The sequence below is a fragment of the Moschus berezovskii genome, chromosome 6 (genome assembly GCF_049115385.1).
Source record: "Moschus berezovskii isolate FMDL1 chromosome 6, NW_MosBer_1.0, whole genome shotgun sequence".
In the NCBI taxonomy this organism is placed as follows: Eukaryota; Metazoa; Chordata; class Mammalia; order Artiodactyla; family Moschidae; genus Moschus; species Moschus berezovskii.
The window spans coordinates 88,170,625-88,188,482 of NC_142465.1; the positions used below are offsets into that span (position 1 = coordinate 88,170,625).

A 17,858-nucleotide genomic window follows, 5' to 3' on the forward strand; every position below is an offset into this window, starting at 1 on the left:
TGGCCACAGGACTGGAAAAGATCAGTCTTCATTCCAATCCCAAAGAAAGGCAATGCCAAAGAATGCTCAAACTACCGCACAATTGTACTCATCTCACACGCTAGTAAAGTCATGCTCAAAATTCTCCATGCTAGGCTCCAGCAATATGTGAATCATGAACTTCCAGATGTTCAAGCAGGTTTTAGAAAAGGCAGAGGAACCAGAGATCAAATTGCGAACATCCGCTGGATTATGGAGAAAGCAAGAGAGTTTCAGAAAACCATCTATTTCTGCTTCATTGACTATGCCAAAGCCTTTGACTGTGTGGATCACAATAAACTGTGGAACATTCTGAAAGAGATGGGAATCCCAGACCACCTGACCTGCCTCTTGAGAAACCTGTATGCAGGTCAGGAAGCAACAGTTAGAACTGGACATGGAACAACAGACTGGTTCCAAATAGGAAAAGGAGTCCGTCAAGGTTGTGTATTGTCACCCTGCTTATTTAACTTATATGCAGAGTACATCATGAGGAACGCTGGGCTGGAAGAAGCACAAGCTGGAATCAAGATTGCCAGGAGAAATATCAATAACTTCAGATATGCAGATGACACTACCCTTATGGCAGAAAGTGAAGAGGAACTCAAAGACCTATTGATGAAAGTGAAAGAGGAGAGTGAAAAGGTTGGCTTGAAGCTTAACATTCAGAAAACGAAGATCATGGCATCTGGTCCCATCAGTTCTTGGGAAATAGATGGGGAAACAGTGGAAACAGTGTCAGACTTTATTTTTTGGGGCTCCAAAATCACTGCGGATGCTGATTGCAGCCATGAAATTAAAAGACACTTACTCCTTGGAAGGAAAGTTATGACCAGCCTAGATAGCATATTAAAAAGCAGAGACATTACTTTGCCAACCAAGGTCCGTCTAGTCAAGGCTATGGTTTTTCCCGTGGTCATGTATGGATGTGAGAGTTGGACTGTGAAGAAAGCTGATCACCGAAGAATTGATGCTTTTGAACTGTGGTGCTGGAGAAGACTCTTGAGAGTCCCTTGGACTGCAAGGAGATCCAACCAGTATATTCTAAAGGAGATCAATCCTGGGTGTTCATTGGAAAGGACTGATGCTAAAGCTGAAACTCCAATACTTTGGCCACCTCATGCAACGAGTTGACTCACTGGAAAAGACTCTGATGCTGGGAGCGATTGGGGGTAGGAAGAGACGGGGACGACAGAGAATGAGGTGGCTGGATGACATCACCGACTCGATGGACATGAGTTTGAGTGAACTCCGGGAGTTGGTGATGGACAGGGAGGCCTGGCGTGCTGTGGTTCATGGGGTCGCTAAGAGTCGGACATGACTGAGCAACTGAACTGAACTGATATTTCTTCTGTTCATGCAAGCAACTATATTGCAAAATATACTATTTTAAAATCTCTTGTAATCCATACAAAATTGAAGACAGAAAAATTTTGGTATATGGTAGAAGTTTATTGATGATAAGTGGTAAAATGATTTTTGCAATAAATTATGTGGGAACAATTGATGTCAATATGGAAAAAATTAAATTAAGATCTTACCTTTCACCTGGCACAAAATTCAATTCAAATTGGAGTATAGATCTAAATGTGAAAGGCAAAATTTTCAACTTTTGGAAGAGTATATTTGAAAATGTCTTTCTGAACCAGAGCTGGAAAGAATTTCTAACAAAAATGCAAAAATGCAAGACTAGTGAAAAACACTGATGAATGTGCCTACGTTAAAATTAAACGGCTCTTTTCATTAAAGAAAAGTGATGAAAGAGGAGTAATAAACAAGAAGATTTTACAACATATATAACTGACAAAGGACTCCAGTTCAGTTCAGTTCAGTCGCTCAGTCGTGTCTGACTCTTTGCGCCCCCTTGAATAACAGCACGCCAGGCCTCCCTGTCCATCACCAACTCCCGGAGTTCACTCAAACTCATGTCCACAGAGTCGGTGATGCCATCCAGCCATCTCATTCTCGGTCGTCCCGGTCTCCTCCCACCCCAGTCCCTCCCAGCATCAGACTCTTTTCCAGTGAGTCAACTTGTTGCATGAGGTGGCCAAAGTATTGGAGTTTCAGCTTTAGCATCAGTCCTTCCAATGAACACCCAGGATTGATCTCCTTTAGAATATACTGGTTGGATCTCCTTGCAGTCCAAGGGACTCTCAAGAGTCTTCTCCAGCACTACGGTTCAAAAGCATCAATTCTTTGGTGATCAGCTTTCTTCACAGTCCAACTCTCACATCCATACATGACCACGGGAAAAACCATAGCCTTGACTAGACGAACCTTGGTTGGCAAAGTAATGTCTCTGCTTTTTAATATGCTATCTAGGTTGGTCATAACTTTCCTTCCAAGGAGTAAGCGTCTTTTAATTTCCTGGCTGCAATCAGAAATTAGTATATAAGGAACTCCTTTTTGTCAATAGCGAAAGAAATAATCTAATTGAAAAAAATCAGGTAAACAAACTCTTTCTAAAAGAGGAAATCCAAACAACCAATTAGTATATGACTATCTGTCAACCTCATTAGCAATCAACAGTAGAAAACAGGAATTTTTGAGTTGTGTGTTTGATAGACTATCTTTTGCCCACCGTCTTCTGAATAAAGTTCTTATAATTTAAATATAATTCACTCTGTCTTATCAAGGTTAATTTTTTGAGCACCTAGGACTTTTCTAGCTCTTTTTACTGGGCCTTTCTAAGTGAAGGCTTTTCCTTTCCAATTCTTAGGTTATTTAATAATCCGTGTTTTCTTTAGACACCATAAATGTTCTTACCAACACTGGGACCCTCTACTTTTGAAGCAATTTTAAATTTATATAGTTTGTGACTGTATTGGTCTATTGAAAATACTGTATATTTATTCTTTATTTCTGGGAGAGGAAACATTTTTGTTATTTTCATGGGAAATATTGGCATATTTTTGCCCTAGAAAATATTATACAATGTTAGTTTTTCCATGTTCAACATCATTGATAAAATGCATTTTAAGTGGCATTTTAATGTATTGATAACTTTCCCTTTTACTAGAAAAAGGAACAATAAAATTTTTCTTATCCTTTTTATTATTAGGGTAATACATTAAGAAAAATCCTCCTGAATCGATACTTTAAAGGTGATTACGGAGTCTCTATAAATGGACACCTCTCTGGAACCTACTGCAAAACTGCACAAGGAGGAGGCAAGATATCATTTTTCCCTTTATTTTCAAATTCTAATAACATCTCTGCGTGCCAGTGTTATTCTAGTGTTTTACTTAAAAATAGCAAAAATATGAAAAGATTCATTTAAAAAGCACCATCATCAGCCATAGCAAAAAGAAAACCCTGCCTTTTGTGTCATCTAGGATGGACCTCAAGGGCATTATGCTAAGTGAAATAATCAGTTATGTATGTAATCTAAAAACTCCAAACTCAGAGAAACAGAAATCAGATTTGTGGTTGCCGGATGCAGAGAGTGGGGAGTAGAGAAATTAAGTGAAAGTGGTCAAAAGGAACAAACTTTCAGTTAAATAAAGAAATCTTGGGACTGTAATATACAACATGATGACCATCGGTAACAATACTGTATTGCATATTTGAAAGTTGCTAAGAAAATAGGTCCTAAAAGTTCCCATCAGAAGGAATACAAATTAACTTTATGAGATGATGAATTTAATCTTATTGTAGTCATCATCTTGCAGTTTATACATATATCAAATTATTAATGTTGTACACCTTAAACTTATACAATGTTATATATCAATTATATCTCAATAAAACTGGAAAAATAAGTATAAAGTGCATTAAAAACCCTTTGCATGATTTTGGGTTCATGAAATAAATTTGAGCTTTAGAATTAATTTTGCCTTTTGACAAAGGTTTACTTATTTATTTTTCCTAATCACAGGAAGCTTTTCTGGGCAAGATTCAGATAAGATGGGGATATCCATGTCAGATATTCAGTGTCTCCTGGATAAAGAAGGTGCATCTGAACTTGTCATCGATGTTATAGTGAATACCAAAAATGACAGAATTTTTTCAGAAGGCATCTTACTTGGCATTGCCTTGCTGGAAGGAGGAAACACACAAACTCAGGTACCTGCTTACCATCATTGTCACTGGTTACATTTGGTTATTTTATATTTCTTACTTCTTTGTCTTGGAAACCCAAGTAATGATTTTTCTTTAACTCTCTCATGACTATCTCAAAAAGAAAAAAAACCCACAACAACTTTGTATCACATTTTCCTTATAAATTTTTTGATTTGCTATAGTAAGTACACTGTTGTCGTTTCATCACAAAGTCATGTTAGACTGTTTTGCAACCCCGTGGACTGTAGCCTGCCAGACTCCTCTGTCCATGGGATTTGTCAGGCAAGAATACTGGCATGAGTTGCCTTTTCCTCTTCCAGGGGATCTTCCTGATCCATAGATTGAACCCAAGTCTCTTGCATAGGCAGATGGGTTCTTTACCACTGAACCACCTGGGAAGCAGAACTTTGCAAATTATTTAGTGAAGCAGAACATTCCAGAAAGTCTCATTTGCTTAGGGAAATTTTAGGCTGACTAAGCAGATTACGACAACATTTTGACTTATCCAAGAATTATATGTAAAAAAAAGGAATTAAGTGCATTTATTAAATGAGGTAATATATATAAATTCCTCATACAGTACTTGACATTGAAACAAGTTCTGATAGCATTCACCATGCATCTCAGTTACTTTTTTAGAAACTGAGAATTCTTCTGTTCCCTCTTCCCCAAATCTGCCAGTGCTTGTTACCCTGCTGCCTCTGAGTAGGTGAAGCTTTCACTGTTGTGGGGAGAGAAGAACCATTTCGTTCTGTTTACTCATCCAGCTCAGGAGGGGTGACTTGAGAGTCATCGTTCATCTAGTCAGCGCTCCACTCTGGTGAGCAGTGTGCTTACCTGCACGTAGGATCACACCACTGTTTCCCGAAGGCACACACGTGACTCAGAAACTCCTGCCAAGTTGCCCCTGAACTTCCCCACACCTAAAGGCAGAGCTCACTGTGTGATCCTGAGAGCTGGGACGTGTTCCCAGGGAATAGGCTTCTTCCTCCGAGCCCTGCCGCTCACTAACCAGATATTTCCAGGTCTGCCTTGGTCAGGAAGGCAAACAACTAACTGGAAATTCCAGAATCTATTTTACCTATTCATGGCAAGTAGACACCACATCTTAATAAGCACTAAAAAAAAAAAATCATGTTGCTTCTAAAGATACCTTTCCAAAACACTTATTATTCTCCTGCTTAAAGTCAGTCACTTTCCCCTACAAAGGCAAATGCTCCTTCACGATCTAGTCTCTCCAAGTTTTCTTACTCCATCTCTCCCCACCTCCCTCCTTTCTCTTGTGCAGCAGCTGTACTAAGCTCTTTATAGCTCCTCAGCTGTGCTGTGCCGTTTCTCATGTCACTTTCTCCTCTTTGGGGACTCAACTCATGAAGTTCTCTTGGAAGCCTTTTCTCACCCCATGTCCCACTGGGCAGAATTGTCCACTAGTGACTCTGCTTCTGCTGTATCCTGCAGATATCTGCAGTAGCATTTCTGCATTTGTGTGTGTGTGTGTGCCTCTTCATGAGTACAGCAGGCTCTGTCTAATGAATTATGAATCCTTAGAGGTTGAGACCACATGTTTTCCATCTTCACATCCCTTGTTTCTGGCACCATGTCTGGCCCAACCTAGGGATTCAGTAAATAACCGGAAGTGAACATCCCTAAGAATGAGTGGTCCAAGTCCATTTCTATTCACAGAGTCTTCACTATTTGGCTGTGGCCTTTGGGACCACTTCTTTATCTGAGCTCCCAAAGCATTTGCTTCTTGGATGCTCACTTGGCACTTTTCCTGTGCTGCTTTGCTTGGCTGTTATCTATATGATATTCTGTTTCTCCAGTTAAATGTCATCTTCTTTAAAGTAGGGGGATCATGTCTCGTTCTTCATATTTACAGCTTTATAGCCATTTGACAAATACTTGATGAAATAGAACATAGTGATTTTTATGAATATCTTTTAAATGGGTTGTGGCAGTCTTGCTTACCAGCCTTACACTATCCAGATTTCTCACTTATCTACTTCATTGTGTAACCCAGATGTCAACTGTGTGCTCCTGGCCCTAAGAGGTCTAGTTGAGGTCAGCTTGAATGCTTGCCCTCCCCAAGACTTCTGTCAAAATCCAGGGGGATTTATATTCTAATTGTCTCATTGTCCACTGTTATCTTGCTTACTTAGTTCAGGAATTGTCTTGACACCCAGCTTCTATAGTCCTGAATTAGGGATCTGATGCCCTTTCTTAAGGTTTACCCTCCTAGCTACATAAATCAATTTATATGTTTAAATGTACTTAATTAAAAATTGGCTGAGGGGAGGAGAAAAAAGATGGTTAAATTACAATTTCAAATTGTACACTAATAATAGCCACAATGAGAATAATGCCTCCTAAATACTAGGCAATCTTCTTGGTGCTTTCTGTGTATTAGCTTGATTAGTCCTCACAACAACCTGTGCAGGAACTTGAATCCTATCTCATCATACCAAAGAAGAATCTGAGATACACGTAAGCTCACGTAGCTGGTTAGAAATCAAGCTAGGATTGGAGCCCATGCAGACTGGCTCCAGTGTCTGTGCTCTCAACCACTATAAACATCTCCTTTCAGGACTTCCTTGGTGGTCGTCTGGTTAAGAATCCAACTTGCAATGCAGAGGTCATGGGTTTGATTTCTGGTGTTTGAACTAAGATCCTACATGCTGTGAAGCAACTAAGCCTGCATGCCACAACAGAAGACCCCATATGATGCAGCTAATAAATAATAAATATTTAAAATGTCCTTTCTAAAATGTCCTTCTGTCTGCTCATTCCTGGGAAGTTTCACTGACTGATCACCCTGCATTACACCCTAGTATTACTTCATCTCTCTGGGTCTTCACTTCATTTCTCTTCTCTGCCCTCTCATTTCTAGTCGCCCTCCATCCTTCTTGGGGGAAAGTCCTTCCGCTATTACATGGAACTGTTTGTCTAGCAACTTGGCTTCTGAAAAAAAATGAGGAGTTTCCCCTTGTACTCTGAAGCTTATGGAGGTGGTTTCCTAACCAAAACCTGCACCTTTGTGAGGGATTAAATTGTTATGCTACCTCTTGAGATTATATATATATTATAAAAGCACACTATTTATCTTTATTAAAATCATACTGTTCAGCTTTGTTGTTATTTTTGTTCAGTCACTCAGTTGTGTCTAATTCTTTGTGACGCCAGGGACTGCAGCATGCTAGGCTTCCCTGTCCTTCACCATCTCACGAAGCTTGCTCAAACTCATGAGTCAGTGATACCATTCAACTATCTCATCCTCTTACCCGCTTCTCCTCCTGCCATCAATCTTTCCCAGCATCAGGGTCTTTTCTAATGAGTCAGTTCTTCGTGTAAGGTGGCCAAAGTATTGGAGCCTCAGCCTCAGCGTCAGTCCCTCCAGTGAATATTCAGGATTGATTTCCTTTCTAGTTTTTAAAAGTCCATGTAAATAATTTGTTATTTTGAGTTTAAAGGGTCATTTTATATAGTGATTTAGAGTCAGAGAATCTAGATTTAAATCCTATCTCTATTACTATTATATAATATTGAGAAAGTCGTTTACATTCACCAAACTTTATTTTATTGATATATAAAATGGAATAAGTACACTCTGTTCATCGCACCGTTGTCCTGAAGGAATCAATGAGATAATACATGTCAAGGAACAACAAAAATTATAAAACAATGTGTTAATAGAACCACAAAGTTCTATAACTTCCTCTTTAATATATAGGAATCCCTTTCTGCCTTCTAACGCCATTATATTTAAAATGTTAGGGTTCTAGCATAAGCGTAATTTATGGGACCACAGAGGTCTCTGAAATCTGCCTTTATCCTCTGAATTAATAGGACCAGCTTGATGGTTTCACTGTGGTTGCTATGGTTACTGTGGCTTTTTGGCCTGCTTTCTTGAATTGTTCCTAGCCCTCTGCCTCTGCCTGGTGCTTCCCCCTTGTAGGTCTGAGACCGACTTTAAGACTTTATGAAAACGCTTTGAGAATGTACATCACCCACAGCAGAAATTTCAAGACAGGTATCCATTTCCAGGCCTGATGTCATTAGACAGACTCTCACCTGCAAGTCCCAGGACCTGTGAGTCATGGTTTCAGGCATTCTTTCAAGAAAGGGTATCTACAGGAACCAAACTCCCCAAAATTGTCTGCTTTGTTGGATTATGGTCAATTCTACTTGATCTGGAAGTCATTATTTCTTCAGATGTTTTCTTCCCTTTGTCTCTCATCACGTTTATATAACTCTTCTCCTATCAGTACAGTGAATAGAATTACTAGCATTATTAATTATTTTTACTGTATTTCTCTTGTTTGTGTTGTGTCTGTCCCGTGGTTTTAGTCTTAATAACTTAAAATTTCTTGTCCAAAGCATATCATGTTTCCTAACTCATACCTCTTCTGGATACTTCTCCAAGCAGACAATGATTAGGGCAGATGATCTTAAGGTTCATTATTTCCAGAGATGTGTTTTTATCATACTTTGACTGTTGAATCCTTTCCACATCATTATTGATTGTGAAGCAGAGTCCACTTCATGCATTTTATGGTGGACTTGTCCTAGATCCTATGCAAAGCAATGTAGCTAATAAAATACCCAAGGGACTTAGTGCCTACTTATCAGTGGGTCCCTGAGTGAGGCTGCCATGATAACACAGTCTAAATTAAATATACAATAACTTAGGTAAAGAGAAAAATAACTTTGTAGACTCACACTTACCAGGATGATCACAGAATTAGTGGTTGTTTTCCAATCTAGATTACAAAGTCATGAAGGCAGGAATTGTAGCTATTTTTCCTGAGTGTTCTATCACTTCACAGCATGGGGCCTGAAACATAGCAGGACCTCAATAAATAGTACTGAACAAAACATGACTTCATAATAATATAAAAATCAAAGAGCTCTTTGCATACCACTCTTACAGTGTTCTTATGAAATTTTAAAATAAATAATCACTAAAGGTGACTTCAATAACATAAAATTATGTTGAATTTTAGTGGAAAGTACTAAGCAAATACAAGCTATTATTAGGACACAGTAAATAGTATAGGAGGCTGGTAAAGCTGTCAGTTTATGAAATAATCATGAGCAGCACATTAAATATGGGCTTTTATCCATAATGCTTATGTTTATTTCAAACACTCTTGGGGGTCAATGTCTTAAAATATGTTTTCTTGCAGTATTCCTTCTACCAGCAGTTACATGAACAAAAAAAATCAGAAAAATTCTTCAAAGTTCTCTACGACCGAATGAAGGCTGCTCAGAAAGAGATAAGATCAACAGTGACAGTTAACACCATCGACTTAGGTAACAAGAAAAGGGATGATGACACAGAACTGATGACATCTGGCCCACGGATGAGAGGTAAAGGGCTAGTTGAGTATTTGGGAGAATGAGTAAGAGAAAAGAGGGTAACAGAATTTTTAGATCTCATTTATCTTTGTCGTCTCACTTACCTTGGTCTAATTATCCCACCTGTGCCTCTGTGTATGGAACACTGTCCTTGAATTATCGTGGTCACAGTATTGACCTTCAAACAGCTCTGTGGGGTCAGCCTCAAACAAGGAATTATCAGTGCAAAGCAACTAGTGACATGAAAATATTTGATTTCATCGGGAAATTCATGGTAAAGAACAACTACCCATACCTTCTGAATGCTCATGAAATGTAAACTGTAAGAACCAGAATTATAGCGCTAAACTCTATGAAAGATTCTTGGAATTTGGAATAACAAAGTCATCAGGATAGTAAAAACAAATTGTATAAATATTTTGAACTTTGTACTATTTTCTCCCTTTTTTGTATTTAGGAGCTCTTAATTTTATATTTATCAGAAAGACAGGAGCCCTTCTAAAATGGGCTAAGCATTAAGATCTTTTTAAAAAAATATCCCAGTGCATATTTAATTTTTTGGTTGCTCCTTCAGATTCTTTTGGCAAAAGTTGTTTCACCTCTTGTCAGGTGATTTGAAATCCAATTGTTAGAGAATTTGGGCAACTGTCTTTTTTTAATTAGCAAATGGAAGTTAATTCATAAATATAAGAGTACTGCTTTATTTTCAGTAAGAGATTCATCATTACATTTAAAAGAGGGAATGAAAGGGCAGTTAACAGAAGCTTCTTCGGCCACATCCAAAGCATACTGTGTATACAGAAGAGAAATGGATCCAGAAATAGACATCATGTGTGCAGGACCTGAAGCGGGAAATGCTGAGGACAAGTCCACCGAGGAAGTCACGATGAGCCCTGCCATTGCCATCATGCAGCCCATTTTGAGGTTTCTGCAGTTACTCTGTGAGAATCACAACCGGGAGCTGCAGGTACTTATTCTGTTCTGTGTGAGAGCTGAGCATCCAGCCTATGATGATAGTGATTAAATTCAGATAGAACTAATAAGTTGTTTTGGAGAGATAATAAGAACAGTAGTGATTTTCTGAAATGGGAAGAAATTTTTGTATCTGGGTGAAGAAAAATGAGAAGGAAATTCCTTTATGCATTCCTGCAGTATCATTCTTTGCCTCCTCAATTCATATCTCTTCAGTCTCAGTGGGTATCATCTAACCTCAGGACTCTGAGATTTGTTGAATAAGGTCAGTTTTGCCTCATCTGTACCTTTCAGGGTTTTATAAGACTTGGAGAGCCATCGTCATTGCCAACTCAGTTCATATTTCTTGAGTGAGGATACAGAGTATCTTTATATTTTATTATAAACAGAGTTAATATATGTCTATTATATACAGAGTTAATATATGTTTTTATTATAAACAGATTAATATAGAAGAGGATTTTCTTGCTTTGAAGTTTAGTTGATTTACAATATTGTGTTAGTGTCAAGACTACAGCAAAATGATTCCATTTTTAAATATATATTTACACATATCTTTTAAATTTATTTTCCATTAAAGATTATTACAAGATATTGAATAGTTTCCAGTGCTATATAGTAAATCCTTAACATTTATCTGTTTTATATGTGAAAGTGAAAGTGTTAGTTGACCAATCATGTCCGACTCTTTGTGACTCCTTGGACTGTTGCCCAGAAGGCTCATCTTCCATGGAATTCTCTAGGCAAGAATACTGGAGAGGGTACCCATTCCCTTCTCCAGAGCATATTCCTGCCCCAAGGATCGAACTTGGGTCTTCCACATTGCAGGCAGATTCTTTACCATCTGAACCACCAGGGAAGACCTATTTTATACATGGTAGTGTGTGTTTGTTAATCCCGTGTGTGTGTGTGTGCTCAGTTGCCATCTTGTATCTGACTCTTTGCGGCCCAATGGACTGTAGCCCAACAGGCTCCTCTGCCCATGGAATTTTCCAAGCAAGAATACTGGAGTGGGGTGATATTTCCTCTTCCAGGGAATCTTCCTGACACAAGGATTGAACCCATGTCTCGTGTCTCCTGCATTGGCAGGTGGATTTTTTACCACTAGCGTTACCTGGGAAGCCCTTTAGTAACTACCTTATCAAATTACAAACATCTGTTAGATCATAGAAAAAGCAAGGGAATTCCAAAAACACAACATCTACTTCTGCTTCATTGACTGCGCTAAAGCCTTTGACTCTGTGCTTAAAAGGTGGGAATATGAGACCATTTTACCTGCCTCCTGAGAAACCTGCATGCACGTCAAGAAGCAACAGTTAGAACCTTACATGGAACAGCAGATTGGTTCAAAATTGGGAAAGGAATACGTCAAGGCTGTATATTGTCGCCCTACTTATTTAACTTACATGCAGAGGACTTCATGTGATATGCTGGGATAGATGACTCACAAGCTGAAATCAAGATTGCCAGGAGAAATATCAACTACCTCAGAAATGCACATGATACCACATTAGTGGCAGAAAGCAAAGAGGAACTAAAGAGCGTCTCGATGAGAGTGATAGAAGAGAGTGAAAAAGCTGGCTTAAAACTCAACATTCAAAAAAGTAAGATCATGGCATCGCGTCTCATCATTTCATGGCAAATAGATGGGGGGAAAATGGAAGCAGTGACATACTTTGTTTTCTTGGACTCTAAAATCACTGAACGGTGACTGCAGCCATGAAATTAGAAGATGCTTTCTCCTTCGAAGAAAAACTATGACAAACCTAGAGAGTATCTTAAAAAACAGAGATATCCCTTTGCCAACAAAGGTCGATCTAGTCAAAGCTATGGTTTTTCCATTAGTCATGTATGCATGTGAGAGTTGGACCATAAAGAAGGCTGAGTGCCAAAGAATTGATGCTTTTGCACTGTGGTGTTGGAGAAGACTCTTGAAGGTCCCTTGGACAGCAAGGAAATCAAACCAATCAATCCTAAAGAAAATCAACCCTGAATATTCATGGGAAGGACTGGTGCTGAAGCGCTAGTTCTTTGGCCATCTGATGGGAAGAGCCAACTCATTGGAAAAAACCCCAAGGCTGGGAAAGATTGAAGGCAGAAGGGGACAACAGAGGATGAGATGGTTGGATGGTATCACCAACTCAATGGACATGAGTTTGAGCAAGCTCTGTAAGATGGTGAAGGCAGCGAAGCCTGTTGCACTGTAGTCCATGGGGTCTCAAAAGTCGGACATGACCTCGTGACTGAATAGCAGTTACTAGATTAATTATCACTAAGTTAATTTCTAAATTATTACTAAATTGTGTTTATGTCAGTACATATTGAAGTGCCTCCTGCTTTTTCTTTAAGTATTTATTTATTTATTTGGCTGCATTGAGTCTTAGTTGCACACACAGGATCTTCACTGTATCATATGAAATCATTTAGTTGTGGTGGGCAGGCTCTGGAACATACAGTCTAAGCGGGCTTAGTTACTCCACTGCATGTGGGATCTTACTTCTCTGACCAGGGATCAAACCTGCATCTCTTGCACTGCAAGGAAGAATCCCAATGATTGAATTACCAGGAAAGCCCCCTGGAGTACCTCATTCTTATAACCTCTAAGTATTTCAGTGTTTGGATATACAATTATTTATTAAATCAGTCACATTGTGATTGGCATGGTGTGATTTTCAGTTGGGGTTGTTACAAGCAGTGTGCTCTGGATCTCTTTGTAGTTTGTCTGTTACTGAAAATATTGACAGGTCCTCCAATTTGCCCTTCATAGTGGTTGTATTATTTGAAGCTGCACTATGTATAAGGGATTGCTTAGTTGACTATTTGATTGCTTCTTTCCCTAATTAACTTCTTCTGGTTTCCTTTTTCTTTTCTCCTTACCTGCTACTTAATTATTTTTGCCCTTTGTATATAGTTTTAAGATAATGACATTGAGAAATGTTTGTTATGAACTGAATTGATAAATATAGATGCTTGAAAAATATATCTCTCTTTTCTTAATCCCAAGAGAAATGTAATAAATGTGAATACTTCCTTATAAAGAGCAGGTCCGTTCCACATTGCCATGGGGATCCTCTTGAGTTGGAAAAACACCCATAGAAAGAAAACTGAAAACATTTAGCATAGTGATTTTTTTTTAATGCCTTGGGTATATTTTCTTTTGTGTTTAGCACTTCCTGAGGAATCAAAACAACAAAACCAATTACAACCTTGTCTGTGAGACCCTTCAGTTTTTGGATTGCATTTGTGGAAGTACAACAGGGGGCCTGGGACTCTTGGGTCTCTACATCAACGAGAAGAATGTCGTGCTGGTCAACCAGACTCTGGAGAGCTTGACTGAGTATTGCCAAGGTCCATGCCATGAAAATCAGGTAACTGAGAGCAGTCCTTCACAAAAATTATTCCGACCAGTTAGCCAAAGGATGAAATTGGTGAAAGAGCCAAGCTTTGTGTGCATTTGAAAGATCTTTCTTTTACTTTGCCAGGTATTTTTACTTTCCTAACAAAGCATACAAAGACTGAATTATGGACTAGCAAATACTGTGCCATATTTTAATTTAATTTCACTGTAAAAGGAAATTCCCATGAAAACATCCCAGATAAAAATCAGAGTACAATATATTTTTTCATCATTGATCAATTTTCATCTTTAGTCAGTCTCTCCAGGATTTGTGGCATCAGCTCCCTTTGGCTTCTTCGGCTCCACTGCAGTGGGTTGTGTATATTACCATCTTTATATTGACAGTAAATGTAGCAAATAGATCATATTGCTCCCATTTTGCTGATGAAGGCAATGGCAACCCACTCCAGTGTTCTTGCCTGGAGAATCCCAGGGACGGGGGAGCCTGGTGGGCTGCCGTCTATGGGGTCGCACAGAGTTGGACACGACTGAAGCGACTTAGCAGCAGCAGCAGCAGCAGATTGTGACTCAGAAATAAAGTGATGTTCAAGGTCCCAGAGTAATGGAATCTCTTAAGTTGTAGGGCCCTTCTTAAAACTCAGGACTTGTGGTTGAGTCTAAACAGAGTGCGCTTTTGACCGTATAACATTTTCCAGGGCATAATTTCGACTCCCTCTTCCAAGTATTTGTCTCTGATTCCATTTTCCTGGATATCACAGACACAGAGAGGGAGTATAAGATGGAATACTTGGGTTGGTAAAGGGCGGGGGACAGCCTGGAGTTTATTGACTTTGCATCCACACAAGTGTTATGGAGCTACCATCACAAGCATGGATCCACCCTGGAAGGAAGAATTTTCAAATCACAAACATTTCTGGATATAAATTTTAAAGAAGCCACTGAGACCAAATGTCAGTGCTTGATACAGGAAAGAAATGTTGAAAAGTAATTGCTTTTCTATTGCAAATTGTATGACATATACGTACAAAGTACACACACATACATGTACATACATAGGTATGTAGCACAAAAACATGACAATCATTGGCATAAATAATTTGTTATGGGGATCTTTGCCCCCTGTAATATGCATGTGACATGGTGAAAAAGTTTGTGGATTTTTGTTCTGTATTATATTTCACTCTTCCAGGGCAATAATATAAGAAAACCTAACTGTTGATTTTAAGTTAAGGAAATATATGCAGATTCGAAGATTTCATTTTGTTGTTGGTTAAAATCAAGTAAATCTATAATAGAAAGCATGAATTCTCCACTCTTGGTTTTTTAAGAAAATGAAACTGAGTTTTGAAAGTTACTAAATCAAATTAGCTAAAAACAGAAATTAATAATAATATAGCATGAATTCCATATACTCTAAAAATAAGCTTACTATGAACCCCATGCTCTGGAAATATGTGGAAGGAAGGAAAATTGCTAGCAAATTTCAGAAATGATCCGCAAGTTGATTTCCTCTAAGTTTAGCAACCATTGTCATGAGCAGAAGAACCTCAGGAAATGTAGATAAATGGAAGATACCTCTCCTTGGTGTCAGGGGAGTAAAAATTTCCTTGTGTGAAGAGAGAAATAAAGCCCATTCTGAAAAATAACAATCCGTTCAGAATTACCTTGATTTTACTCTTTCTCGTTTATCTTACCTGGGTTTCAATTTTTCAAACCCCTTTGACTCTGGGTGCTGCATGGTAAGATGCAGTTCCACAAATTCCAACCCATGAGTTTCTGATTTTCAAGTTGTATAAAATAAATTAAATTCAGAGTCCTAACACGGTAGGCCCTAACCTTCAAAAATACTGACATTTATCTCTCAGGGTACTTTATAAACTTTTCCCAAGTCAGATTCCTCTATAAATTGCTTAAGTTTAAGGAATCTGCTGACCTTTTCCCTCAACCAGCATAATTGACCCAATGTCTGAAATATCAGGAGGTGACTGTATTCCCAGCACAGTCAACAGCATAGATTGTTACTCATTTAGCATTATATAGCAGAGAAATGAAGATGCCACATCATTACAGATAAAGTTGACTTACAAACCTTGGGCATAAGGTTTTTATAAACAGGAATATTCTCTTAAAATTGATCAGATCTTAAAATTATAAATTTAAAGAATTTCTCTAATGAAGGACATATAAAAATTTATAGACCAAGTGTTTAGTTAACCATTGTTTTTTGAAATTCTACAAAAATGGTTCACCTGAAAAGATACCTGTTTCATACAATGTCTTTCTCTGTGTTCTTCATACAAGTCATTTAATTAACACTAATCAAATAATAGACTCTATGTAAAAGAATAAGTAAAGTTAAATCTTTGACTTATATTAGACTTAATCTCAAAGTTAAATCTTAATTGTATTTTAAAGGTCAAAAAGCTAAAGTGATTCCGTTATTTTATGTCATGGCCTCTAGTGCTCTTATGTTGTAAATAGACTGTTATTTTTAAAATATTTTATTTTCTAGACATGTATTGCTACTCATGAATCTAATGGAATTGATATCATCATTGCTTTGATTCTAAATGACATAAACCCTCTTGGTAAATATCGAATGGACCTAGTGCTCCAACTAAAGGTAAAAGCAAACCCATTGGTGGGGGGAAGGGAAAAGTGACATTCTCTGTATAAAACTCACTTTCAGAGTTGACTCTAAATGTTCAAGAAGGTCTTCTAAAAAGCAAGGTATTATCATACTTTCAAGTAATGAATTGACAGAAAGGGATAGTAAAAGCACTGAATTCCTGATAAAGTGTCAAATAAGATTTGAGGGTACCTTACTGGAAATGTTTTTAAGCAGCCACTTTGTTTCACTGCTTTTCTTTTCTATTTTTCATTATATAGAGGAACATAAGATGCTGAACATTCACTATGCCACATGTTTTTAATTCATCTTGACTATAGAATTCTATCTAATAAGTCACAATTAAGGAGACTATGGTAGAAGAGGGCTCCGTTTTAGTTTTATGTCTATTTTCTAAAAGTTGGTTTCTTTTATATTAGAATTTTAATTTTTCCCCAGTAATGTAAGCCATTTTCACGCTCCCTTTGAGAAGTTTTTGTTTAGTTGCTAAGTTGTGTCCAGCTCTTGCAACCCCATGTTCTCTGTCCATGGGATTTTCCAGACAAGAATACTGGAAAGGGTTGCCATTTCCTTCTCCCTGGGGTCTTCCTGACCCAGGGTCTGAACCTGTATCTCCTGCATTGCAGGCGGCTTCTTTACCGCTGAGCCACCAGGGAAGCCCCCTTTGAGAAGTTGCTTTAGCTTAAATCATGTGCATACTTTATAGCAGTTCCATTTATCAGAAGTCAGGAGCATAATGACATTTTGAAAAAAATTTCTTCAACTTTTTGTTCAAATGGATATATATAAGTGAATATACACAAGAAACTATATAGTTCCAAATAAAAAGACATGATATTCAATTGAGATGAATTATTAAAGACTGCATATGTTAGGTGTTAGAACTGAAAACATTGCAGAAAATTAAAAACTTTACGGAAAAGTTTTTTCCTTAAACATAGGGTTGATCCAATATCATAGAGAGGATAAAGTTTACCTTTTATAGGTAAATTTATGGCCAAGAAGGATAGAAATGGTATTTTTATAGTTGTCTCTAAATATAGATTTAGATTACATAATGGAATACATATATGCCCTACCTATGTGGAAATTATGTAATGGCTCTTAATAAGCAGATAGAGTTATGTTTGTGTATTTTCACTATTTTTATTTGCAATAGGTGTCAGCTTTTATCTTTCTCTTCATAAATGAGAAAGAAGGTGATTCTCATGTAGATCGCACTTGTGTCCTTTTCCTCATTAACTTCATTCTTCAGTTAGCAAAGTCAGCCTGGCCTATCAGTTCAGTTCAGTTCAGTTCAGTCGCTCAGTCGTGTCCGACTCTCCGCGACCCCATGAATCACAGCACGCCAGGCCTCCCTGTCCATCACCAACTCCCGGAGTACACTCAAACTCATGTCCACAGAATCGGTGACGCCATCCAGCCATCTCATTCTCCGTCGTCCCCTTCTCCTCCCGCCCCCAA

General features: G+C 38.1%; 1 protein-coding gene across 5 annotated transcripts in view; it reads left to right on the top strand.

The window, feature by feature from the left end:
* Window positions 1-17,858, top strand: part of ITPR2 (inositol 1,4,5-trisphosphate receptor type 2) — a 639,393-nt gene that overhangs the window by 427,258 nt on the left and 194,277 nt on the right. For all 5 annotated transcript variants that reach the window (XM_055395002.2, XM_055395004.2, XM_088837263.1 and 2 more), the window contains 6 exons: window positions 3,080-3,188; window positions 3,896-4,083; window positions 9,264-9,447; window positions 10,146-10,402; window positions 13,575-13,775; window positions 16,278-16,388. In XM_055395002.2, the coding sequence (XP_055250977.1) occupies window positions 3,080-3,188; window positions 3,896-4,083; window positions 9,264-9,447; window positions 10,146-10,402; window positions 13,575-13,775; window positions 16,278-16,388 (1,050 nt within the window). The remainder of the gene's footprint in view (window positions 1-3,079; window positions 3,189-3,895; window positions 4,084-9,263; window positions 9,448-10,145; window positions 10,403-13,574; window positions 13,776-16,277; window positions 16,389-17,858) is intronic.